Source organism: Littorina saxatilis, linkage group LG14 (genome assembly GCF_037325665.1).
Source record: "Littorina saxatilis isolate snail1 linkage group LG14, US_GU_Lsax_2.0, whole genome shotgun sequence".
NCBI lineage: Eukaryota > Metazoa > Mollusca > Gastropoda > Littorinimorpha > Littorinidae > Littorina > Littorina saxatilis.
This window is the reverse complement of record NC_090258.1, coordinates 25309249-25335909: the sequence shown is the minus strand read 5'-3', so window position 1 is coordinate 25335909 and position 26661 is coordinate 25309249. Positions and strand designations below refer to the sequence as shown.

General features: G+C 41.8%; 2 protein-coding genes across 4 annotated transcripts in view; both read right to left on the bottom strand.

The window, feature by feature from the left end:
- Positions 1-1453, bottom strand: part of LOC138947412 (double-stranded RNA-specific editase 1-like) — a 106648-nt gene extending 105195 nt beyond the window's left edge. For 2 of the 3 annotated variants that reach the window (XM_070318871.1, XM_070318874.1), the window contains exon 1: positions 1322-1453. In XM_070318871.1, the coding sequence (XP_070174972.1) occupies positions 1322-1355 (34 nt within the window). In that variant the 5' untranslated portion in view covers positions 1356-1453. Of the gene's footprint in view, positions 1-416; positions 589-1321 lie in introns of all 3 variants that reach the window. The other variant, XM_070318872.1, reaches the window with a different exon arrangement.
- A 1830-nt stretch (positions 1454-3283) lies between these two features.
- LOC138947406 (chromobox protein homolog 1-like) lies at positions 3284-14550 on the bottom strand. The gene is made up of 6 exons (XM_070318862.1): positions 14479-14550; positions 13654-13744; positions 12417-12642; positions 9290-9461; positions 8630-8730; positions 3284-5701 (listed from the first exon to the last, which is right to left on the bottom strand). Exons 3-6 carry the CDS (start codon positions 12596-12598, stop codon positions 5551-5553), a joined length of 606 nt encoding a protein of 201 aa, XP_070174963.1. The 5' UTR covers positions 12599-12642; positions 13654-13744; positions 14479-14550; the 3' UTR covers positions 3284-5550.
- Between the last annotated feature and the right edge of the window lie 12111 nt (positions 14551-26661).

Genomic DNA, 26661 nt, shown 5'->3' with positions numbered 1-26661 from the left:
TTTCATTAATTTAATACATTTTTGACTTCTTTCAGTGTCCTTTATTTTCAAGTTAAAATCTGCCTTGTGGTTCAGTGAGCGTCATTCTTTTCAACATACGCAGTTGGTACAGATAGGTAAGCTATATATAAAAAAAAAGTTACAGACTGCATCTTCACTGAACAGGTGGATGTTTGATGGGCAAAAACTCAGGTTCTGACTGGACTTATGCTATGGAACGCTTGCACGCTTTTGCCCCAGACATCAAAATGCTGATCAGCACAGCAGCATGTGTTCCATACATTCCAGCGCATAAACCAGAGCCGAGCCCAATCAAGCACGCTGAAGGCGCCGAACTTGCAGTCTGCAGTTTTCTGTGTAGGCACGACACACTCCCAGACATAACTTGGTCACGGGCAGCGGCCAACCGGTCTTACCAAATCAAGTTTGGCATAACAGCACTGTCTCGTACAGAAAACGATCGCTGTGGCAACGACAGCCTCAGCAGACTTTGCTTCGCGGTACGAAAGCAGCATCCTGGAGGCTTATCCAAAGAGCTGACTATGGCGCTATCGGCACCACCCGTTGCAGCTGTACCTTGCTTAGCTACTGGAAAGATACATGGCACACACAAAAACTCCTGAGACAAAATCAACACATCAAATAAAAATGTTAAAAAGCCAAAGTCAGTACGAGAACGATCATGTGGCACTGTCCGAGTTGGGCAAATGAGGAGATCTAACATGTCATTGCCGGTGTTGAAGCGGACACAACAATGACATGATATGATTGCATTATATCGCTCATCTGCCACAATCCAGGTTCCGGTAACAAACTTCGGAATTAGCCCCATGTAGCTTTATCACCACACTGAACGAATTTCGAAATATTTACTCATCTTTCAGTGTGAGATTCATTTACATATGGCTAATTCTGAAGACTGCCGTTTAAGTCACATGATACAAGGATAAAGGATATGTAAACAATCATCTAGCTGAAACCTCCAAATGGTAATTCAATTCCAGTGTATTCTTTTTCAATTTCACACATTTTCAGTTTTGAACCTGAACAATGAAAACATTAGGCACTCTTCTGTGTTTATTTGTTTGAGATTATCTTTTATTGTGTTATTGGTTTTTACATTTCCAGGTCTGAATTTAGAACCAATGATAGTTTATCCGCGCTTGGTAAAACTTCACGTTCAGTTTAATTCATTTTGCCGTTTTCACATGCTGCAAAGCGACGCTTGCAGACTGTCTGTCTCTCATTTACCCCAGCCTTCGTCACTTTATCTTGAGACGCACCGAGCACATCGAGACCCGCTACTTTCTGGAAAACATACCTTCGGTGTCTGGCTTCACGTTGGTGTTCGACATGCTGAGATTCAGTTTGCTGAGTGTAATCTAAAATTGAAAACAGTGTGTTGTCTTCTTTCCCTTGCAGGTTTTTCCAGGCCCGGTTTTGGAAGGAAGGGATCATGCAATGTGGTCGGATCAATACAATCTCATTTAACAGTTTGAGGATGTACACACGTTCTAAAATGAAGTGTTTATATAAATATTGGTAGTGAAATAAATGAATTATACTATATAAATGTGATTCAAGGTGACTATGAAGGTTGTTATTGAACTTTTCCGGAAAAAGGACAGTCTTTCAAAAAAAGACCTCCCAAGAAAAGACAACTCTTGCTCAAAAGATAACTCTGCAAACAAACGTCTTTTTGCATAATTCTGTAAAACAAAACACGTCTGGTGCAAACGTGCGTCCGCGTCTTTTTGATACGGGACGTGAGAACGTAGCTACTCTCACCTATTAGAAATAGGCAAAATGTGTGCACAGGACTTTTCCGTAATCTATAATTAATGGCAGGTTTCACCACTCAAATCGAGATTTAAAAATTGTTAATTAGAGCAGGCTGACAGTTCTAAAGCCATCAGCACCACTGAAAAGAAAGAAAAAAAACCAATTAGTAACTGCAACCTTGTATTAGAAAAAACAACACTTACATCCTGCTAGGGTTTTCTTCAGCAGCCTGGGTGTTGAATTTTGCCACCTGTCCAAATGAAAGGGTGCTCTTATCTCGCGTAAATATCTGTACAGATCTCTGGAGGTTTACCTGATTTCGCTGAAAGAAAATTATCTTAAAATTGACAGAAAGGGGCTCCTATTGTGAACGGCGGTCGTATGAACCAGAATCAATTTCCTCAGTAAATAATCCAATAGCTTCTGATGACTTCAGTGCAGAGATATCAACGACATTTTGTAACAGAACATAAAGTATGTTTTTGTTAATTATGGTTATAACCTGCCAATGACTTCAAGCTGCTCCATTAGCTTTGCTTCAAATTTAAAAATATTCTGGTTTTAAATGCCGAATTTGAGCAATTGGCAGAATGTTCAGCAACTTTTCAAAATGACAAGAGCCGGTGAGTGTGTGTGTGTGAGTGTATGTGTGCGTTTTAAAAGGTGTGCACAAGGTATTGTTGGCCGCGGCTGATTGTCGGGATCATCACATTTTTTTATATTTTTTGTTTATATCTATTCTAATAGCAGTCTAGCCACAATTTTAGCATGCCTGGTATCATATGGACAATATAAGTAATCTTGTCTTGTCTTGAAAAGTATGTACACCAGCTTGGACTTTCAAATATTTTCTTCAGCATTTCACTTTCAAATAGACAATACAGTGGAACTCCCTTTTCAAGACTTTTTTCTTTCTAAGGCCTGTTTTTCTCACATTTTTTCACAGGTCTTAAAAGGGAGGTTCCCCTGTATATGCACATAACTCTTGTCCGGGTTTTACGAGCTTTGGAAGAGTTGTTTGAAGGCGAGGCGATAGCTTCACAGTGAACAATCTCTGATCTGCTAGTTTACGAAAGATTAAGCCTAATGGAGCAGCCACTGCTGCAGAACTGACAAAGGCTTGATCCTGTAGTTCAGTATTTTTGTTTTTGAAATGCGATTCAAGTCTTTTAAATATAGTGGAATCCCCATTTTAAAACATCCACAAATCTTAAAAAATCAGGTCTTAAAAATGGGGGGGTTGTCTCAAAATGGAGGTTAACTTACAACAGTTTTGAACAGGAAATCTGAAAAATTAAGTCCTATATCAAGGAGGAAGGTGGTGTGTTTTAAAAGGCAGGTTCCGCTGTACTCAACAACATTTTTCATTTCACTTTGCCATGGCATGCTCTCACTTCAGGCATACATGAACATCCGCAGACTCACAACGGTTCATTCTTTACTGCAGGCATGCCCATACGCTTCAAAGTCATTGCTCAACCATCAGAAAGCCACACAAATAATCAGACACAACTTTTATTCTATAATGATGTGAACAGAACACTGAAGACATGACTAAGTACAAAAGATGGCGACATTTTCAACATAAAACTAGTGTTGTGGCTCCTCTGGATCCGAATCAACCAAAGAATATCATGCTCAACGTATCTTGAATCAAAAAAGAAACAAGAACTATCAATTTTATCCCCCCTAGTTACAAATAACTCTGAAACATAGCTGCCAACCCTATGAAAAGCATGAAATAATATAGTTTCTTGGTTCCCAAGGCTCTACTCAGTTCAGATTTTGTTTAGACCTAAAGCAATATCAGAGTAATCTTCGTTCATGGGCTGAAACTTCCACGTTCACTCATGTTTTTGCACGAGTGAATTTTTGCGCGTATGACCGTTTTTACCCCGCCATTCTTGCAGCATACGCCGATTTCGGGGAAAGCATGCTGGGTATTTTCGTGTTTCTATAACCCATCGAACTCTGACATGGATTACAGGATCTTTTTCGTGCGCACTTGGTCTTTAGCTTCCTTGTACACACGAAGGAGCAGGTCTGCACATATGTTGACCTGGGAGATCGGAAAAATCTCCACCCTTAACCCACAAGGCAGCTGTTTCTTTTGAGAATGATCCAAAATAAAACAAACATCAAAGAAACAGAACGAGCATTCTGACAACGCAAATTCCGTACTGTGCTTCATTCTGGAAAACCCCAAACATTCCATTTTCTATCAGACCCTGCAAAACTAAAAGATATGCCAAACAAAGAGAAAAGACTGTATTACAAAATAGAGATTTGACATCATTCAGTAAACTCTTTTCTAGTACATTCAGTTGTATAAAGTACAATCATGGCTGATGAACCTACCAAAACAGATCTTTGGGCAATATTTCTCCTGCTAATACCGAATACCAGGAAAGAATCTTCAATAAGCCTGCAATCTCTTAACTCTTACCATTCTGACACAAAGAAAAAAGAACCAAACCATTATGGTCAGACAGTTACACTAATGATGCAATTACATAATGGCGAAGGAAAGCATAATGAATTACAGATCTTTAGCACAAGGACTCACAACGGTACACAACTTTACAAATGTGCAAAATAAAACTGCTAATATTCCAACAAACAGCGGAACTAAACTTTTCATGAACCAAGTAACAGTGGAGTAAAATAAATGCTAAAAATCCTATGAAAAACGTGTGACAAAAATGTCTGATGAAGTGACATACAGAAACAAACTGATAATACCGATAAAAGTATTTTCACACACACACACACAAAAAAAGAAATCACCATGATGAAATAATTATGGCATTAAACTTTCTCGCAGTGTTCCAATGCTGTGACCAAGAAACTTTAAAACGGGCCAAACAAACGCCCGTCATTAAAAACAACACACTGTTATTAGTATAGCCACGCAACACCAAATTCTTTGTACAGGTGACAGGATTTTCATTTTTCTGCAGAGGCCTTCACTTTACGGAATAAAAAGAACAAATATACAATAGCAATGAAGACGTTACTTGAATAATTAAATGAATTAGACATGACCGACAGGGCCTTACCACTTAAAGTCGGTACACGTCTGGAAGATATCCACAATACTCATTAAAGAAAATGTAAAATGTTTGCTTTTACAGACAAAAAAATGAACCCTACAGACGTGTCTGACATAACGATCAAGCGTACAGAGGTCACAAAAGGACAAACAAATGGCCAACAGTTCGCTAAAACAGTTGACCCCATAGACACACAAGCACCAATTTTTCATTCGCGCATGAATCCATGCACCCATTCAGTCATACAGTTACCCATACAATTACAATTAAACATGGTGCTACTTCTACACCAAATCCTTTATCTTCTAGCATCTTTTTTCCAATATTTCCCACCCACTTTTACTGCATCCTCGACACGAGAACTCAACTTTCTGCAGTCATTTCTTCCTTATACGAAGGGATTATAAAACCCCTTTCAAGTATGCTGTCATTCCCCTGTTTACACAATAAATGCCAAAACGAACGGAGTTCACAGAGAACGGCGGATACAAACACTGTGCTAAAAAATTCAACTATCCACGGTACCTACACTCGTTAATGGATGCCAAGGAAATCAAATATTGGGACCAGAAAACTTGCACAACTGTATGTGAAAGGTCAACAGGCCGTGATGACAACTGTTCAATATGCGACAGTCACTTCTGTTCTTTTTTCTTCTTCTCCGTTTTCCACGTTCGGGGGAGGTGGGGTGGCAGGAAGGAGATTCCGGTGGATATTAAGACTTGTCATCCTTCCCTTTGTCGTCATCATCGGCATCATTGTGTGTGTGCCATGTGAGTCTCTCCTCGTAGAAAGCGATGACGATCTGCGGACACTTGACGTTGGCCTGTCTGGCGGGAACCAAGTCGGCCTCGTCGCTGTCTTTCCTGCAGACACATCGGGGGACAATGGATTATTATCTCTTCAGCACTTCATCACTAGGTTTTTGGCAGACACTTTTCCCCCTCTATGAGGTCAAAAGCATGCATACACCACAGCCTTCCTTCAGGCAAACTTTTTTCAATTTGAACCCAGGTCCTTGACTGACCCTATTTTTTCCTCAAAAGCCAAGAAAAAACATTTCTGACCCTTAAAAAGACAAAAACTTGATTTTGCAGAATTTTCAAGGGAACCTACCCAAACGCATGAATTTAGCCAATAACAAGTCGCGTAAGGCGAAATTACTACATTTAGTCAAGCTGTGGAACTCACAGAATAAAACTGAACGCACTGCATTTTTTCACAATGACCGTAGTCCGCCGCTAGTGCAAAAGGCAGTGAAAGTGACGAGCCTGTTTAGCGCGGTAGCGGTTCAAGTGCGCTGTGCTGCATAGCACGCTTTACTGTACCTTTCTTCGTTTTAACTTTCTGAGCGTGTTTTTAATCTTAACATATCATATCTATATGTTTTTGGAATCAGGAACCGACAAGGAATAAGATGAAACTGTTTTTAAAACGATTTTGGAAATTTAATTTTAATTATAATTTTTATATTTTTAATTTTCAGAGCTTGTTTTTAATCCTAATACAGTAGAACCCCCTGTTTACGACTTTGGAAAAACCTTGAAAATTAGGTCGTATAAAGGGGGGGTCTTAAAAGGGGGGTTTGAGTTTTTGGCCGGTCGGTCATGAATTTGGTTGCAGTGTATGTACTGTCATGTTTACACACAGTTGCAGTTTACTGTCATATCAAAACACACACACACACCCAAACACATTACAGCAGAACAACTTGCACTCAAATTTCAAAGAAAATTTACTCATGGCGTAATGCTCGCTCCCCGCTGAGTGAAGCACATTTGACATTGTGGTGCAACCAGTAAAATCCGAATGTCCTAACTCGATAGAAAGCATAACGACTTTTCTCCCGAATCATCTTTCCGCTCATATGAATGATTCGTCGCCTTGCATCGCTAAACTTGACCACGATCGTTGAGGTCTTTGTACAGGCTCCTCTCTTTGCGTACTTTCGCTTCGCTATCCTTCTCACCATCTAGATAACACTGAGTCATTATCCTTGACGACACACAGGATTTTCGTATTCCCGACTCCCAAGGAAGTCGCCGCGGATTGCCACTTCGCTCGATTAGCGATTACTTTATTAGCTCTCTACTCAAGAGTCGGCGCTTTTCTTTTTCTTTCGCGAATCTTCGTTTGTCAACAAGACAGTCGTCGTGACAAGATAGTGTGCAGAAAAAAAATGGATGTATCAGGATCTCACGCGCGATTTCGTTTTTATTTCTTCTCGCGATAGTTGGAGGAGCGAGAGCCGCCGTGTTGTGTTTTCGTCTGCTCGAAATATGCGCAAAAGTCGTAAATCATCCCAAAAAGCTCGGTCGTAAGTCGCGTTTTGGGTCATTATCCTTGACGATACACAGGATTTGCGTCTTCCCGACTCCTAAGGAAGTCGCCGCGGATTCTATCGTGCGCGAGATTTTCTTTTCATTTCGTCGAGGAGCAAGAGCAGCCATGTATTGTTTTCGTCTGCTCGACTACAAATGCGCGAAAGTCGTAATTCATCCCCAAAAGCTCGGTCGTAAGTCGCGTTTTGGGGTGAGTCGTTCACTGGGGGTTCATTATATAGTAGAATGCATCCGTGGTAGAAAAATCGGTCGTAAAAAGGGAGGTGGTCGTAAACAGGGGTGTTGCTAAGGGGGAGTTCTACTGTATAACATATTTATATGTTTTTGGAATCAGAACATGATACAAAATAAAATAAAAGTAATTTTGGATCGTTTTATAAAAAAATAATTTTAATTACAATTTTCAGATTTTTAATGACCAAAGTCATTAATTAATTTTTAAGCCTCCATGCTGAAATGCAATACCGAAGTCTGGCCTTCGTCGAAGCTTGCTTGGCCAAAATTTCAATCAATTTGATTGAAAAATGAAGGTGTGACAGTGCCGCCTCAACTTTTACAAAAAGCCGGATATGACGTCATAAAAGACATTTATGGATAAAAAGAAAAAAATGTCTGGGGATATCATACCCAGGAACTCTCATGTAAAATTTCATAAAGATCGGTCCAGTAGTTTACTCTGAATCGCTCTACACACACACACACACACACCACGACCCTCGTCTCAATTCCCCCTCTATGTTAAAACATTTAGTCAAAACTTGACTAAATGAAAAAAGCCATATGCGTCTGGGTGGGGAAAAAACAAAACAAATACAAACTACTTTTGCCGACCTACCAACACCAAGTGTTTGGGCCTTGTTGTTTGAGACAAGCATTTATTTTTGTTCGCCTTACAGGTAAAACTGATGAAAAGTATAAACAGACCGTACAAACACTCACAGTCCAGTGCTCTACCAACTGAGCACCAGACCGGGGCATGTTCTGTACACGAAGAAGCAGAACTTTTTATCCCCGTAAAAGCAACACAGAAGCAAAAAAAAACAAAAAAACTTTGATTCTTTCTTTCTTCTTTAGCGTTTATCATGACCATTCTTACCTAACCATTTAGGCAGCCATATGCCAATTTTTTGGGGGGATTCATGCTTGGTATCTTCTTGTTCCTATAGTATAAACCACTGAACTCAGACATGGATTACAGTATCTTTGACATGCGCACTTGGTTTTATGCTTGCGTGTGCACACAAAAGTGAATAAGGCACAAGCAGGTCTGCACATTAGTTGACCGGGGAGATTGAACACTCTCCACCCTTAACCGAGGCTAGGATTCGAACAGTCAACCTTCCGCATGGGAGGGAGACTATCTGATCCACTCGGTCATTGCGCCCGGTGTCTTGTATTTTTTTCTCCTTTCTTTTTTCAACACATAAGCAGACAAGACTGTAGAACACTTACCATTTCATGAGGAACATTAACTCCCCACTGCTGTCTGTTGCACCAATAATTCTTTCTGGCTGTAAACCTCTGTCGAATCCTCTGGGTTTGTTGTCGTCTTCCTATTCACACAGAAAATGAGAAATCATTATGTATCCATTGCACATAGGGGTTTCCTTCCTTGAGCTACGTAACATCAGAGGCGGACTATAACTCATACAGTGAAACCCCCTTTTTACCACCTCAAAAAATCTGAGAAAATCAGGTCTTGAAAAATGAAGAAATCTTAAAATGGGGGTACATTCACAATGGGTTTCAACAGAAAATCCTAAAAAAATCCGGTCATAAAAGGGAAGCAGTCTTAAACTGGAGGTAAATTTAAAGGTTATGAACAGAAAATATAACATCTAAAAAAGGTCTTAAAAAGAGGTATCTGGTTCTAGTCATTGTTTAACTTTAAAAGATGCACACAGCAGTTGTCTGAAGTTGTCAATTAACAAAATTTGCATATTTCGACAGAAGAATTGATGAGTTTGGCTTTACATGTATTTCCTCCCTGAAATGTAACACAGAACTAAAAAAAAACCAAAAAAACAAAGACAGAAGATAAGAAACGGAAGGGGTTAAAAAAGAAAATGAGAAAATAAAACATCAAGGTGCAAAGCTATGAAGATAGCTTACTGTAGATTTTGCATCTGCGACTTTCTTTTTCCTCTTTGTTTGCTGTGCGTCTTCCATGCCGTTTGTCGACTTCCTTTTCTTCTCTGCTTCCCGCTTCTTCTTTTTGTCTTCAAATTCTGCAATAAGGTCGGGACAATCCAGGTTCTCACTTGGTTCCCATGTGTTTTCTGAGCTGGAAAAACAAAATGTTATCATCAGATGTGAGACAAACTAAAGGCCCAAAATAGACACAATGTTGGAATAGGGTAACACTAACACAATAAAAAAGAAATTGTTGCAAAGGTGGTCAAGAGGTGGTCGTTTTTATTAATTATTCTTTTTTTTGCATCAAGCTTCTTCTTCTTCTTTGTTCATGGGCGGAAACTCCGACGTTCACTCATGTTTTGCACGAATGGGTTTTTACGTGTATGACCGTTTTTACCCTACCATTCAGGCAGCCATACGCTGATTTCCGGGGAGGCATACTGGGTATTTTCCTGTTTCTATAACCCACCGAACTCTGACATGGATTACAGGATCTTTTCCGTGCGCACTTGGTCTTGTGCTTGCGTGTACACACGAAGGGTGATAAGGCACTAGCAGGTCTGCACATAAGTTAACATGGGAGTGGGAGATCGGAAAAATCTCCACCCTTAACCCATCAGGCGGCCGCGGCAGGGATTCAAACTCACGACCTTCCGATTTGGAGGCCAATGTCTTACCACTACGCCACTGCACCCGTCGGAGCTGATCCTAAACGGGGTCAGGACATAGAATGCTAACATTGGTGTGACATTGCCTTTTTAACCAGCAAAACACCACACATTTCTGGAAAACAGAAACATGACTAGATCATTTCAATATGGAAATTTCACTTTGCCATTTTAACATCATTTTCTGCAAGAACGAATCATGATTTTTTGTTTTACAGCTTCACATGCCTGTAACCCTAATTTCAATCTCCTGCAATTCATACAAATTTTCTTCAGATGACAGTTTTGTTCCCAGAATAAGAGGACTATAGACCCTATTGCTATTCCAAGTTCTCGCAAACTCCAAAGCATAGCAAGGCATGTTGTACGGCTATCTCGCAAGACCTGCGCAGGCCCAAGATCATAGTTATAGTGAATTTCGAAGCATAAAAAAGACCATGTCTCGCAGATATCTTGCGAGAACTGCTCAGGTGCCAAAAAGTCTGGACCTGGACTGAAAATATGCACAGGTCAAAATGATCTGCAAATGTTCAGTCAAGAGCCCCTACATGTTAAAATCTCTTGGACAGTCAAGGGTCAAAACAACGCATCGGATCAAAAAGTATGCATCAATGACTGAAGACGAAAGTCAAGGAACAACATTGAGATCAGGAATCAGAAGAAAGCCAAAACGCAGAAGAACAAGAAATACAGTAGAACTATCCTTTGAAGACCCCTCTCTTTTTAAGACTTTGATTTTCTGTTCATAACATCTGCAAAATTACCCCCATTTTAAGACTCCCTCCTTTTTAAGACCTGCTTTTCTCCGATTTGTGGAGGTCTCAAATTTACCCCCATTTTAAGACTCCCTCCTTTTTAAGACCTGCTTTTCTCCGATTTGTGGAGGTCTCAAATTTACCCCCATTTTAAGACTCCCTCCTTTTTAAGACCTGCTTTTCTCCGATTTGTGGAGGTCTCAAATTTACCCCCATTTTAAGACTCCCTCCTTTTTAAGACCTGCTTTTCTCCGATTTGTGGAGGTCTCAAATTTACCCCCATTTTAAGACTCCCTCCTTTTTAAGACCTGCTTTTCTCCGATTTGTGGAGGTCTCAAATTTACCCCCATTTTAAGACTCCCTCCTTTTTAAGACCTGCTTTTCTCTGATTTGTGGAGGTCTCAAAAGGAGGGTTCCACTGAAGAAAAAAACAAAAACAACTAACTCAGGGTAGCCCTTCCATTTCAACAGGTCACACAGTATTGGTGTTAACCGGTAATTACCGGTTGAAATGAGGAAATACCGGGAAAAAATTGGCTGCCGGTATGACCTACCGTTTTTTTTTCGCTGGTAAAACAACAAAACCAGTACTCTTGAGTTGGACTGTTACTGGTTCCCAGGCATGAGCAAGATTGGTCGCCCACTCGCCACAGGCGACCTGAAATGAGTGTGGGCGAGTAGAAAGTCTTATAATGATCGCCCACTTGGCGAGTGTAAATTTTGGGTCTGTGGTATCATTTTCCGAGCGACGATTGTCTGTTGTGAAGCACGTTGTCGTCTACGATTGCTAAAATTAGATGTGATCGGAGCTCCAGTTCCAACTGATCGTGAAATTCTCTTTAGAGACCATGAACCAATCAGAATGACCGTATGATTTCAGGGTTATCAGGACTTTTTGTTGACGCGATTTTAACCAATCAGAATTGTGTGTCTCAGAAGCCTAGGCAGATCTGAAGCTGTAAACATGTAGAAATACTTGGACAACTGCCAGCATCCCCCCCCCACCCCCCCCCCCCCAAAAAAAAGCCCAACCAGAGGGAACGGAGTCCGAGATTGAAAAAGTATGACTCCGGACAGAGGAAGCGTTCCTTCCAGGCAGACTATACAAAATCTGACTGGTGAGCAGAGAGACGGGCTTAACTATGATCGGGAAAAAACATCATGTGTACTGCTTGCGAAAAGCATGCCGCTTCTGAGAAGGAGAGAAAGGGGCCATTCGTTGTTGGTACGGACAAATTAGAAACCATACGTGCACACGAAACATCAAAGTCTCACCAACAAAACACCAAAACATGGGTAAACTCAAACAAAAAGGTCGAAGACACCGAGGGGGGACACGCTATGCACCAGCTAACGCAAGACCAGCGTGCTCGTGTCGCTCAACTGATGCGATCTGTACAGGCGCTTGCAATGACCTGCTCGCCTTTCACCACGTTTGAATGGATGGAATCGTTTTGTTTTTTGGAAACTCATTTTTGTGGGCGAGTGAAAATTCTGGAACTTGCTCATGCCTGGGTTCCAATGACCCGCCTTTTTTCTGGACATCATAGTTTGCATCATAAAAGTTTGTGTACTGGTTTGAAAAATTACTAGCACCATCACTGTCAAAGAGATCAGGAATCAGGCATTACAGCGGGAACGCAGAAGAACAAGAAATAGAAGAAATAAAGAAAAGCTTACTCGGGGTAGCCCTTCCATTTCAGCAGGTATTCTTTCTTCCCGTTGCGCGTCCGTGAGTCGACGACCTTTTCCACCGTGTACTCCTCTTCTGCCTCCTCCCCATCGTCTTCCGCGTCGCCCGCAGCAACAATGTCTTCATCCTCCCGCTTTGACTTCTTGCCCAAGAGTCCTGTCCCAGACATCGCGAAGACCCAATCACTGACAACTGTTATTGGGGTAGCTGTAGCTGAAAACATACAAGGCACATCAGTTCAATGAACATCGCGAAGACCCAATCACCGACAACTGTTGTTGGGGTAGCTGTAGCTCTAGCACAAATAGACAGAAAACAGGCAAGGAACATCAGTTCAATAAAAATATTTCCGGTTTACCTCCCTTTAGCTAAGTGCTAGTTATTAGGATAGCAGAAAAACCACAAAAAACAGGAACGGAGGATTAGTTCAATGAATAGATTTTGGTTTACCTCCCTTTAGCAGACGGTTTGACCCAATCACCACAACGGTGCTAGTTATTGGGGTAGCATTGGCTGTAGTAGATACAGACAAGGCACATCCCTTCAATGAACAGACATCGGGTAAGCTCTGATCTGTGCTTTCTCCACGAACTGCTAAAAGTTAATGCTCTTTTGGTTCGAAAGTATGCACACTAGACCTGACAGTGACAATGCCGATCAGCTCACATCGCTCAGATCGAGTGACCATGTGTAGAGACAACACCAGACCTGGGAACCCCTGTTTTGCACTTGGAGCATTCTCCAAGAAACTTGGCGTATTTTCAGAAAAATTAGTGTACTCCACACATTTTTCAAACCTACAAAATACAGGATTGGTTTCAGATGCGATTGTGAAGAAAAGTAGTCTATGAATATGTTTTATCGTATTTATTTTCCACCGACCGTACTGATCGCATTTTAGACAATCAAGCGTACAAAATACGCCGAAATCGTATGGGTTCCCAGGTCTGCAACACACTCGCTAGTGAATGGCCTACAATGTCACTGGTAGCTCGCTTGAATGTTTCCAAGAAAACGCAACTATTCCACAAACCAATAAAACCTGACAAGAGTTATTTCCAGAATTCGGTCATTCAGCACATCAAATTTGAAACTACTTAATCTTGTAATTCTTCTTCTTCCGTAGAGGACCGTGTTCTTACGAAAGTCTCAAAAGTCCTGCGGAAAGAGTATAAGGCTTGAACGACGTATGCATCTGAACATGCTATCATTAGCTCTGATTACCGTTTAAATCAGCAGAGTTCAAATTGTCACGGTTACAGGTTGACAGTGTTCAGCTACTGTAGGCTGTCTATGGTTGGCTCCTGTGGTCAGTCTGAAACAGTGAAAGTGAAAACAGAAAGTTTTAATATACAGAGCAGGTATTTGTGACTGTGTATGTTAATCAATACTGATGATTCTAACTGATAGAGTGAAACTGTACTGGTAAGCCTAAAGAAAAAGATCTTTAAATAACATTTTTATGCAAAGGCAACTATTGGATTCTTGTGTTAAAGACTGAAAAACAACAAAACATTTCAACGTTTTCACTCTTTACTCCATTGCACAACCTCAAATCAGTGAATACTTCGTATTTCGCTTATTCCTGAATTTCAGCTGTTCACAAGTTTTTCCACAGCACCTGTATACTGCGCACCGAGTTTCCCTCACAGCACATGTGCACGATTTCTGTTCTTTCCCCCCATCAAACAATGGCAATGCTCTCATCATTTGCGTGATTTCTTCCTGATTTGCGAGATAACAATACGCGCGCATGAACTACCAGTACATTATTTCTGAAGTAGCTTGACTACCTGCACGAAGTAAGTATTCGTGATGCAGAATCAAGCAAACAGAATGAAATTGTAGGGCAACGTAAAATTACCGGAGAGCCATCATGAAAGGATGCGCGCCATTTTGACTTGCAAGTCGACCCCGAGAAAGCATGGAAGCTGAACAACATGGACTACAAAGTAAATGTAGTTGCAGTTACGTGCAAAGCATACCTGACTTAGATATTAATTCTATAACCGCTATGTATGCTAATAAAATATATTCCATATCACGTACCCGGTTTCTGGCGAAGCAGTGTTGCTTTTGCTTTACAGGAAGTGCGCATGCGTCAATATTTATACATCCGGGGCATGTGACTCATTTACGCGGGAAGGGTCAGATTCAGTTGCGGAGCACCGACTTCGATCTGGTTTTCATATTTTGTTGTATGTATGTCTCTGGTTCTCCCCATTCTTCCCTTTATTATTATTTTTTTTAAATCACAATGCGTAAAGCATTAATGAATGCAGAAGTTACTCAAGGAGCACAATTCAGGTAAATGTCCAAGTTCCAGGGACCGTGGTACTGGTTAAATAATTCGGATAAAGAGACCTAAAAAATATTAAAAAATAAAAAACACACAAACACAAACACACACAACTCCGGTATTACTATTACTGCAGTAACTGACTTCTAACAACTCGGATACTGTCACCACCACCACGAATGGCTCAGTACTTCCAAAACTTTGTTTTTTTAATACAGTGAGGCTGTATAGGCTACTTTAGTTGTTGAAAATATTATTTTTCGTCACCGTTCTTTTCCGAGTAGGCTACCTCCCTCTCACCCATTCCCCTTTCAAGTATCATGTTGAGGGTGGTGGGTAGCAGTCGGATTTGCTTTGGTCTTGCTGTCCGTCTTAGGGTCAATGTCACCGAGTCGCCTCTGACCAGCCGGTTAGCCCCTCAGTGACGCGTACAGCTTTCTCCCGGCATTCAGCTTTCTGATTCGATATATAACTCGACACTGGAATGTTGTGCCCTGGTCAAAGAACTAGGCCTACACTGACTTATTTCAGGAAAAAAAAAAGAATGTCAGTTTCAGTCTTGCAAGTGAAGGAAATTGGTGGTGAAATTTAACAGACCCAAAATTCGATTTCTTCGAAAACGTGCATCTAGTTGTTACGTACCTTGAATTAGAAGGGAAGGAATTTTAGGATGAAGCAATTACAATTTCTAAGTTTAAATTTTAAAAATGTGGTTGAATGAATTTGTCCTCATGAATGTAAAGTAAGCTCGATGATCACTGAGTACTATCAGGGAGTACTATGGAAGAGGGGGGGGGGGGGGGCTTTGTGCTCACGCCTCACGCTCACGCCTCGCCTCCCTTCCCACCACAGGCACATGACCGAAACTGGGTGGGTGTGAGGGGCGGGATGGGAGGGCAGTGTGTGTGCGTGTGTGTGTGTGGGGGGGTGGGGGGGGGGGGGGGGGGTCGGCGTATGTTACGCGTGATTGTTCTGAAAAGTGACTATTACATGATTGTTCTGAAAGTCTACTATTTATTTCATCGTAAACATGTAAGCCCTCATACGTGATTGTTCTGAAAGCTTACTAATTTACATGATTGTTCTGAAACTCTACTAAAGGTAAACTTGCTTCACCCGTGAAATGTCAGACTATGGAACAATATGTATACCCCAGCCCAACGAAGTTGGAGGGGGGGTATACTGGATTCACTTTGTCCATCTGTCTGTGTGTATGTCTGTACATATATATATGGAACAATATTTTGATACAATGATACTAAATCTTTAGTGATATTGATATTTATACCCCAGCCCAATGAATACAAACTCAACAAGTAATACGTTTCATACATTGAACATGTCTTCTTTATTGTTCTCAACTCAAAATTCAAATTAAATGTCCAAAGACAAAAATTATTTATAATCTTCAAAAATGTAATGATTCTTCTTGAGTATTCCCAACTCAAAATTCTAATTACAGGTTTAAAGGGACACATAGAAACTTTAGATTTTCCCTCTTTGCCATGCTTAGGTGGCTAGGTCACCAAAATGGTTCGAAAGGCATGGCAAAGAGGAAAAATGGAAGCTAATTTTTTGCCCCTTTAAAGACGAAAGGCACAACAAATAATTTTCACAAATGAAACTTTTTTTTTATGAACTAAAAATTCAAGTGGAGAGGAGATGGGTGGGGAGTCTGGGCTATAAAGTTATTGCACGCGAGACAATATACTTCTTTTTGTGTGTGTGTGGGGGGGAGTATTTTGTTTATCAACTCTCTCTCTCTCTCTCTCTCTCTCTCTCTCTCTCTTTTCTCTCTCACTCTCTCTCTCTCACACTCTCCCTCTCCCTCTCTCTCTCTCTCCCTCTCTCTCTCCCTCTCTCTCTCCTCTCTATCTCTCTCTCTGAATATTTTTGTCATCCTAAATATTGGGGGGGGGGGGCAAAAAGACATGTTTGTCCCCCCCCCCACCCCAGTTTCCGACGCCAGTGCACTGAGTACATACGCACACACACACACCACACATACACACACATGAAAGCTAAATTTATAACCACATCTCTGTTTTCAGTGACACTTGTTTTTTTTATTACACAGCAACCACCAGAATTTTGTATATGAATTATTCAAATGGTTTGATAAAGTGTCAGTTGATATGAACAAACCTCCCCCACCCCCTACACCTAAAAAAAGGGAGTGAAGAGACGGATCAACTCAAACACACATCTGAAGCTGTCGCGCACACAGAAGACAGATCAACTCAAACACACTTATTCGTTGGGCAGGGGTATACATATTGTTCCATATCTGACTACATTTCACGGGTGAAGCAAGTTTACCTTTTGTAGAGTTTCAGAACAATCATGTAAATTAGTAAGCTTTCAGAACAATCACGTATGAGGGCTTACATGATTACGGCGATGAAATAAATAGTAGACTTTCAGAACACTCATGTAATAGTCACTTTTCAGAACAATCACGCGTAACAGGCGTACTCTTGCCTATTAGTCCACTTATATTACACTGTGGTAGTACTAGTAGTTAATAGAATAAGATCGAACAGGGCTTGAATCCCTCCTCCTTTTGCCCGGAGGATTTTCTCGAATGATTAGATCTTCTTCCTCCTCTCACAGGCTCGTTTTCCTCCTCATGTCCCTAACTGGCATAACCTAACTTAATTGTTCCCCATTGTCTCGATCTCACTTTGACCCATAGTTATTATTATTTTGATCATTTTTATGCGCCTAATCTAGATATAGCCCTAGGCGCTTACATATTAATTTCTGCCGTTTGAAATGGAATTTGTTTACAGACAGACAGACAAACAGACATTTTTTACACACAATATATAACGCATTCACATCGGCCAGTAAAGCTCAGTAGCCTATTAGGCGAGCATTCACCTTTCACGGCCTTTATTCCAAGTCAAACGGGTATTTGGTGGACATTTTTATCTATGCCTATACAATTTTGCCAGGAAAGACCCTTTTGTCAATCGTGGGATCTTTAACGTGCACACCCCAATGTAGTGGACACGAAGGGACCTCGGTTTTTCGTCTCATCCGAAAGACTAGCACTTGAACCCACCGCCAAGGTTAGGCCGGAAAGGGGGGAGAAAATTGCGGCCTGACCCAGGGTCGAACACGCAACCTCTCGCTTCCGAGCGCAAGTGCGTTACCACTCGGCCACCCATAGTTATGCTGAGAATCCACCAGGTTGCAAAGACTTGGCTCAAGTTTTTAAACACTGAAATTTCTCGAAGAAACTGCACCCGGGTGCATTACCTGCATACAGGGAAAAAAAACACCTTCAGACCGAATGCATCCAATTCTGTTTGACTTAGACCCCTTCTGCCAAAATGACTTTCTGTTACTGAATCGACGGTCACGCCAAAATATCCTCCATTTTCATCTCATGTCTTTCCATTTCAAGCCCTGATCCGGACGCTGAAGAAAAGACCAAACTGGACTGGCAAGACCAACTTTAACAAACAAGTAGTAGCTATACATGTAGCAGGAGACATCCCACCCCTTACCCCTGGTGCATTCTGAGCGTGACGTTGGGTTAAAGTGACTGAGATGACTTGCTGACATAACCCCAATCCACCCTGAGTCCGAAGTGCCTTAATTTGAGCAACTCAGCCTGCGTTCAAACGTTTATTTTAAGGTATTCCTGGTGTGTCGTCATATAACTGATTACTTCTTCTTCTTCTTCTTCTTCGGCGTTCCAGGATTTTTGGCCTCAGGTCAGACTTCAAGTTTTGTAGCTTGAATAAAGCTGGTGGTCAGGATCAGGGAGTCTTTGGTGCCCCAGAGTATAACTGATTACAAACCCCAACCTGAACTGTGTAGCTCTTGGGGAGATTCAGAGAGTTTTCTTGTTAGACTGACATTGTCACTTTGAAGGCACACTCCTTCCCCGTGTCCGGTGTCACGAACTAAAACGGCCTCTGCTGAACAATCCTTCTCATTGCGGTCAGTCAATGCGCATGCGCCAATCTTGGACTTACCCACTGCTCACCCACCACAAGATATCCCGGAGTTATTCTCGGAGTTCTTCAAGGACAAGATTGACAAGCTTCGGAGAACACTCGATCAGCAGCCCTTCGTCCCGTCCCCACCCTCCCCCTCCTTCTCTGGCTCCCCCCTCACGTGCTTTCAGCCTGTCACTCAAAACCACGTCAAGCGACTCATCACCAAGACGGCCATCAAGACCTGCGAGCTAGATCCCCTGCCAGGTTTCCTCTTCACCAAGTGTCTGGACAAGCTCCTGCCGTCTATCACAGATATCATCAACATCTCCCTGGCCACAGGCGTCGTTCCCGACTGCTTCAAGTCTGCCGTTGTCCGCCCACTCATCAAGAAGCCCGGCCTTGACGTCAACGAGTTGACTGAAGAACTACCGTCCTGTGTCCAACCTGCCCTTCCTCTCCAAGCTTCTGGAGCGTATCATCCTGGAGCAGTTGAGCGCCCACCTGTCTCGGAACTCGCTGATGCCAGAGTACCAGTCAGCGTACCGCCCTCACCACAGCACCGAGACGGCGCTCCTGCGAATCACCACGGACCTCCTGAACGCAACAGATAGCGGTCTCGTCTCTGCCCTTGTGCTGCTGGACCTTTCCGCGGCCTTCGACACGATCGACCACCACCTACTCGTCGATCGCCTCAGTTCCACGTTCGGCATTCACGACACCGCCCTCTCTTGGTTCCGGAACTACCTCCAGAACCGCTCTCAGACTGTCACCACTGATTCGTTCTCTTCTCAGCCTGTCCCTGTCCGCTTCGGCGTCCCACAAGGGTCTGTCCTCGGCCCTGTCCTTTTCACCCTGTACACCCAACCCCTCTCCCTGGTCATCGAACGCCACGGCTTGAACTACAACTCCTTTGCCGATGACACGCAGCTCCAGAACAGCGCCAAGCCGGAGGACGTTGACCATCTCCTGGGATCCATCTCCAGTTGTTTCACTGACATCAAGAACTGGATGACTGAGAACAAGTTGAAGCTGAACAGTGAGAAGACGGAGGCCCTTCTCGTTGGAACACGACAGAAGATTGCTTCCCTCACTGTGACCGACCTCCAGCTGGATGACGCGACTGTTCCATTCTCCCCTGCTGTCAAGAGCCTTGGCGTCTTTCTCGACTCCACTCTCTCCATGCAGACACACATCTCCTTCATCATCAAGACCTGCTTTTTCCACCTACGACGCATCGCCTCCATCCGTCGCTACCTCACCCACGACGCCTGTGTCAAGCTGGTTGTCTCCCTCATCTTCAGTCGTCTGACTACTGCAACTCCCTTCTGGCTGGCCTCCCCGCCTCATCCATTCATGGTCTACAACGAGTCCAGAACGCTGCTGCCAGGCTGACGTTGAGGAAGACGAAGCGAGACCACATCACCCCCTACTTCGCTCCTTGCACTGGCTCCCTGTCAACACCCGAATCTCCTACAAACTGTCCACTCTGGTCTACGAAGTGTCTCAACGACTCTGCTCCCGAGTACCTTCAATCCTCCCTGGACCTGTACACCCAGCCCTCCGACCGTCCCCTTCGTTCTGCTGCTGACCCACTCCGCCTTCACATCCCTCGCTCGAAACTCGCATCTGCTGGTCAGCGTGCATTTCCCTCTGCGGGCCCCTCCGTCTGGAACTCCCTCAGTGCTGCTTGAGCTTCGCCAGAGCCCCTCTCTTGACGCGTTCAAGAGTAGGTTGAAGACTCAGTTCTTCCGGTAGCTGGCTGCGACTTTCATGTTCGACGTGATGTGTTGTCCCAAAAGACATTCTTGTGTTGTGCTCAGTCTGTGAGAGGCGCGCGCACACACATCCCACACAGGCTGACTGATCAGACATGATGACACACACAAAACACACATACACTACACACACACTCAACACACACACACCCCGCGGGTTAGGGGGAAGAATTTACCCGATGCTCCCCAGCATGTCGTAAGAGGCGACTAACGGATTCTGTTTCTCCTTTTACCCTTGTTAAGTGTTTCTTGTATAGAATATAGTCAATGTTTGTAAAGATTTTAGTCAAGCAGTAGGGGAAGGGCTCCTAATATGGACCACTTTTTGTTTCATGCTGATAACTAGCTTGTTTTCTTGCGAAGAAGTTTCATTTTGTGTTTGGTAGTCCTTCTCTCTTAGGTTAACCGTTAGGCCTAATTAGAGTGAAATAGCTTTGATAGACATTCAGCAAAAATTAAATACAGAAAAAATCACAAATGGTCCATATTAGGAGCCTGGGCGCCTAATATGGACCAGTGAAGCGGCCTTCACGAATCACTGTAAAAAGCCCCCTATTCAACTTAGTGTACAAGTCAGACTAATTCAAATATGCTTTAGATTTATCTGTTTCGGGTTGATGAGAGCATTATTTGAAGCACTTAGTGTACAAGTCAGACTAATTCAAATATGCTTTAGATTTATCTGTTTCGGGTTGATGAGAGCATTATTTGAAGCACACCAGGAAACTAAAGAAGCTTATCAAAAACAGAGTAAAAATAAGTGAAATTATCAACATCCACGAAAAGAAGACTTTTTGTTATATTTTTTTTAAATCTCGAGGGCTAGTTATAGGTTATTTCCAGCAAGCTTCTTAATGAATTAATGAAAATAGCCTTCAGCTTTTATTTTCTTCGATTTGTTGAAGGTGGTCCATATTAGGGGACTCGCACATACTTTGAGATTATGCTATTATTTTTTGTTTGCAGTAGAAACTCGGGGTCAACACTGCTAAAATGTAACAAATGCGGTCTTAGCTGTCATATATAGCAATTTTTGTGTGATAAAAGCTTTGGCTGTAGACAGAAACGAGTCCGTTTTAGGCGGCAAATTTAGAGTGAACGCTGCCAAAAGTGAAAACAAGTCGCGTAAGGCGAAATTACTACATTTAGTCAAGCTGTGGAACTCACAGAATGAAACTGAACGTAGTCCGCCGCTAGTGCAAAAGGCAGTGAAAGTGACGAGCCTGTTTGGCGCGGTAGCGATTGCGCTGTGCTTCATAGCACGCTTTACTGTACCTCTCTTCGTTTTAACTTTCTGAGCGTGTTTTTAATCCAAACATATCATATCTATATGTTTTTGGAATCAGGAACCGACAAGGAATAAGATGAAAGTGTTTTTAAATTGATTTGGACAATTTAATTTTGATAATAATTTTTATATATTTAATTTTCAGAGCTTGTTTTTAATCCGAATATAACATATTTATATGTTTTTGGAATCAGCAAATGATGGAGAATAAGATGAACGTAAATTTGGATCGTTTTATAAATGTTTATTTTTTTTTTACAATTTTCAGAGTTTTAATGACCAAAGTCATTAATTAATTTTTAAGCCACCAAGCTGAAATGCAATACCGAAGTCCGGGCTTCGTCGAAGATTACTTGACCAAAATTTCAACCAATTTGGTTGAAAAATGAGGGCGTGACAGTGCCGCCTCAACTTTCACGAAAAGCCGGATATGACGTCATCAAAGACATTTATCAAAAAAATGAAAAAAACGTTCGGGGATTTCATACCCAGGAACTCTCATGTCAAATTTCATAAAGATCGGTCCAGCAGTTTAGTCTGAATCGCTCTACACACACACACAGACAGACACACACACACACACGCACACACACACGCACATACACCACGACCCTCGTTTCGATTCCCCCTCGATGTTAAAATATTTAGTCAAAACTTGACTAAATATAACAAGTCGCGTAAGGCGAAAATACAATATTTAGTCAAGTAGCTGTCATTTTTCAGCAAGACCGTATACTCGTAGCATCGTCAGTCCACCGCTCATGGCAAAGGCAGTGAAATTGACAAGAAGAGCGGGGTAGTAGTTGCGCTAAGAAGGATAGCACGCTTTTCTGTACCTCTCTTTGTTTTAACTTTCTGAGCGTGTTTTTAATCCAAACATATCATATCTATATGTTTTTGGAATCAGGAACCGACAAGGAATAAGATGAAAGTGTTTTTAAATTGATTTGGACAATTTAATTTTGATAATAATTTTTATATATTTAATTTTCAGAGTTTGTTTTTAATCCGAATATAACATATTTATATGTTTTTGGAATCAGCAAATGATGGAAAATAAGATAAACGTAAATTTGGATCGTTTTATAAATTTTTATTTTTTTTTACAATTTTCCGATTTTTAATGACCAAAGTCATTAATTAATTTTTAAGCCACCAAGCTGAAATGCAATACCGAACCCCGGGCTTCGTCGAAGATTACTTGACCAAAATGTCAACCAATTTGGTTGAAAAATGAGGGCGTGACAGTGCCGCCTCAACTTTCACGAAAAGCCGGATATGACGTCATCAAAGACATTTATCAAAAAAATGAAAAAAACGTTCGGGGATTTCATACCCAGGAACTCTCATGTCAAATTTCATAAAGATCGGTCTAGTAGTTTAGTCTGAATCACTCTACACACACACACACACACACACACGCACGCACGCACACACGCACACACGCACGCACATACACCACGACCCTCGTTTCGATTCCCCCTCGATGTTAAAATATTTAGTCAAAACTTGACTAAATATAAAAAGAAAACAAGTCGCGCAAGGCGAAAATACAACATTTAGTCAAGTAGCTGTCGAACTCACAGAATGAAACTGAACGCAATGCAACGCAGCAAGACCGTATACTCGTAGCATCGTCGGTCCACCGCTCGCGGCATAGGCAGTGAAATTGACAAGAAGAGCGGTTTAGTAGTTGCGCTGAGAAGGATAGCACGCTTTTCTGTACCTCTCTTCGTTTTAACTTTCTGAGCGTGTTTTTAATCCAAACATATCATATCAATATGTTTTTGGAATCAGAAACCGACAAGGAATAAGATGAAAGTGTTTTTAAATTGATTTGGAAAATTTAATTTTGAAAATAATTTTTATATATTTAATTTTCAGAGCTTGTTTTTAATACAAATATAACATATTTATATGTTTTTGGAATCAGCAAATGATGCAGAATAAGATAAACGTAAATTTGGATCGTTTTATAAAAAAAATATTTTTTTTACAATTTTCAGATTTTTAATGACCAAAGTCATTAATTAATTTTTAAGCCACCACGCTGAAATGCAATACCGAAGTCCGGGCTTCGTCGAAGATTACTTGACCAAAATTTCAACCAATTTGGTTGAAAAATGAGGGCGTGACAGTGCCGCCTCAACTTTCACGAAAAGCCGGATATGACGTCATCAAAGACATTTATCAAAAAAATGAAAAAAACGTCTGGGGATATCATACCCAGGAACTCTCATGTCAAATTTCATAAAGATCGGTCCAGTAGTTTGGTCTGAATCGCTCTACACGCACGCACGCACACACACACACACACACACACATACACCACGACCCTCGTCTCGATTCCCCCCTCTATGTTAAAACATTTAGTCAAAACTTGACTAAATGTAAAAAGAGAAAAAGCCTAACGGTTTTAAGATTTGTGTTTCTACAACTGTTTTGACATGTGCAAGTTATCCAGAGAGGGTGAATACAGCGAATAAAACTTTTTTGAGCGCTCTAGCGCCGTTAGTTTGTCAGAACAGGAGGTGGTCCATATTAGGAGCCAGTCCATATTAGGAGCCCTTCCCCTATGTAAGAAATGTTAAGTCCTTTGTACTGGAAACTTGCATTCTCCCAGTAAGGTAATATATTGTACTACGTTGCAACTGAGCCCCTGGAGCAACTTTTTGATTAGTGCTTTTGTGAACAAGAAACAATTAACAAGTGGCTCTATCCCACCCCCGGCCCCCCCCCCCCCTTTCCCCGTCGCGATATAACCTTGAACGGTTGAAAACGACGTTAAACACCAAATAAAGAAACTTGAGAACACACACACCACTGACAGGGCACAACTTGACACGCTGACATCACACACAACACACACACCACTGACACGGCACAACTTGACACGCTGACATCACACACAACACACACACCACTGACACGGCACAACTTGACACGCTGACATCACACACAACACACACAGTCACTGACACGGCACAACTTGACACGCTGACATCACACACTGACAACACACACAGTCACTGACACATACAGCTCACACACAAACAACACACACAACGTGACTCGGCCACACACAAACAACACACTCAGTCACACTGACTGACACTCACAACGTGACAACTGACACACACATACACATACACTGACACACGATACACACAACACACACACACACTGACACACCCCGTGTCACCTTGAGGACACGTGACACTGACGCGGCCGCTGGGGCGCGGCGGCATCGCTGACCGCCGCATCGCGCTGCGGACAACGTTGACAACAGCCGCGTGACGAAGCCCAACAACACTGAGCAACATTTAATGACATCCGGCACCAATACATGCACAGTCACCTTACGATTATTATTTTTCTGCAGATATGACGAAGTTACCGAGACAGCCGACTTCTTTTTTCAAAATAATTTGTCAATTCCTGGGACTCAATGTTTTAGGTGACTTCATTCTTCGCATTATGACGTCTTCTCCGACTTTTTTTTCACTAAGGACGTAGGAGACTTCACTTTGAAATACAGGGTCAAGACTGAGAAAAGCCTTGTCAGTGTGTTCAGTCGGAGTCGTTTGTCGTTAAAAAATAAATATTTCTACAGAAATGAGAGATGGAACCATCTACAGGACGATCAAGTTCTGGCAGGATCTGTGGAGATCTTTAAATCTCATCTCCACCCAGTCTATGACTTATTTATATGCGCTCCTCCCTTCCGTTGATCAAATGCCAGAATTGGTTTTTCAACCTATTGTCACAGATACAGAAATACCACTGATTAGCGGCCTGAGCAAATGTAACACCGTGCTGACCGAGGCCTCAACTTGAAAGTCCAAAAGTCACACCCAGGGGTTCAAATCAGTTAGTTGTATATATATATGTATATCTATACTGACACATGAGTACTGTGACTGTGGTTTAAATGCTGGTCAGAATGACAGGTTGACTGACTGATTTGTCTTCTTTTCTCAAGTTCTCCGCTTTAATTGGACTTTTTTCACTTTCTCAGTAGTTCTTCTTCAATTTGTTTTGCTTTTCTGTCGTTATTTTTCCTTTTATTTCATTTATTTATTCTCAGTGTTTGCTGTAGCTGAAACAAAACCCAAAACAAGTCGCGTAAGGCGAAAATACAATATTTAGTCAAGTAGCTGCCATTTTTCAGCAAGACCGTATACTCGTAGCATCGTCAGTCCACCGCTCATGGGAAAGGCATTGAAATTGACAAGAAGAGCGGGGTAGTAGTTGCGCTAAGAAGGATAGCACGCTTTTCTGTACCTCTTTTTGTTTTAACTTTCTGAGCGTGTTTTTAATCCAAACATATCATATCTATATGTTTTTGAAATCAGGAACCGACAAGGAATAAGATGAAAGTGTTTTTAAATTGATTTGGACAATTTAATTTTGATAATAATTTTTATATATTTAATTTTCAGAGCTTGTTTTTAATCCGAATATAACATACTTATATGTTTTTGGAATCAGCAAATGATGGAGAATAAGATAAACGTAAATTTGGATCGTTTTATAAATTTTTATTTTTTTTTACAATTTTCAGATTTTTAATGACCAAAGTCATTAATTAATTTTTAAGCCATCACGCTGAAATGCAATACCGAAGTCCGGGCTTTGTCGAAGATTACTTGACCAAAATTTCAACCAATTTGGTTGAAAAATGAGAGCGTGACAGTGCCGCCTCAACTTTCACGAAAAGCCGGATATGACGTCATCAAAGACATTTATCGAAAAAAGGAGAAAAACGTTCGGGGATATCAATCCCAGGAACTCTCATGTAAAATTTCATAAAGATCGGTCCAGTAGTTTGGTCTGAATCGCTCTACACGCACACACGCACGCACGCACGCACGCACGCACACACACACACACACACACACATACACCACGACCCTC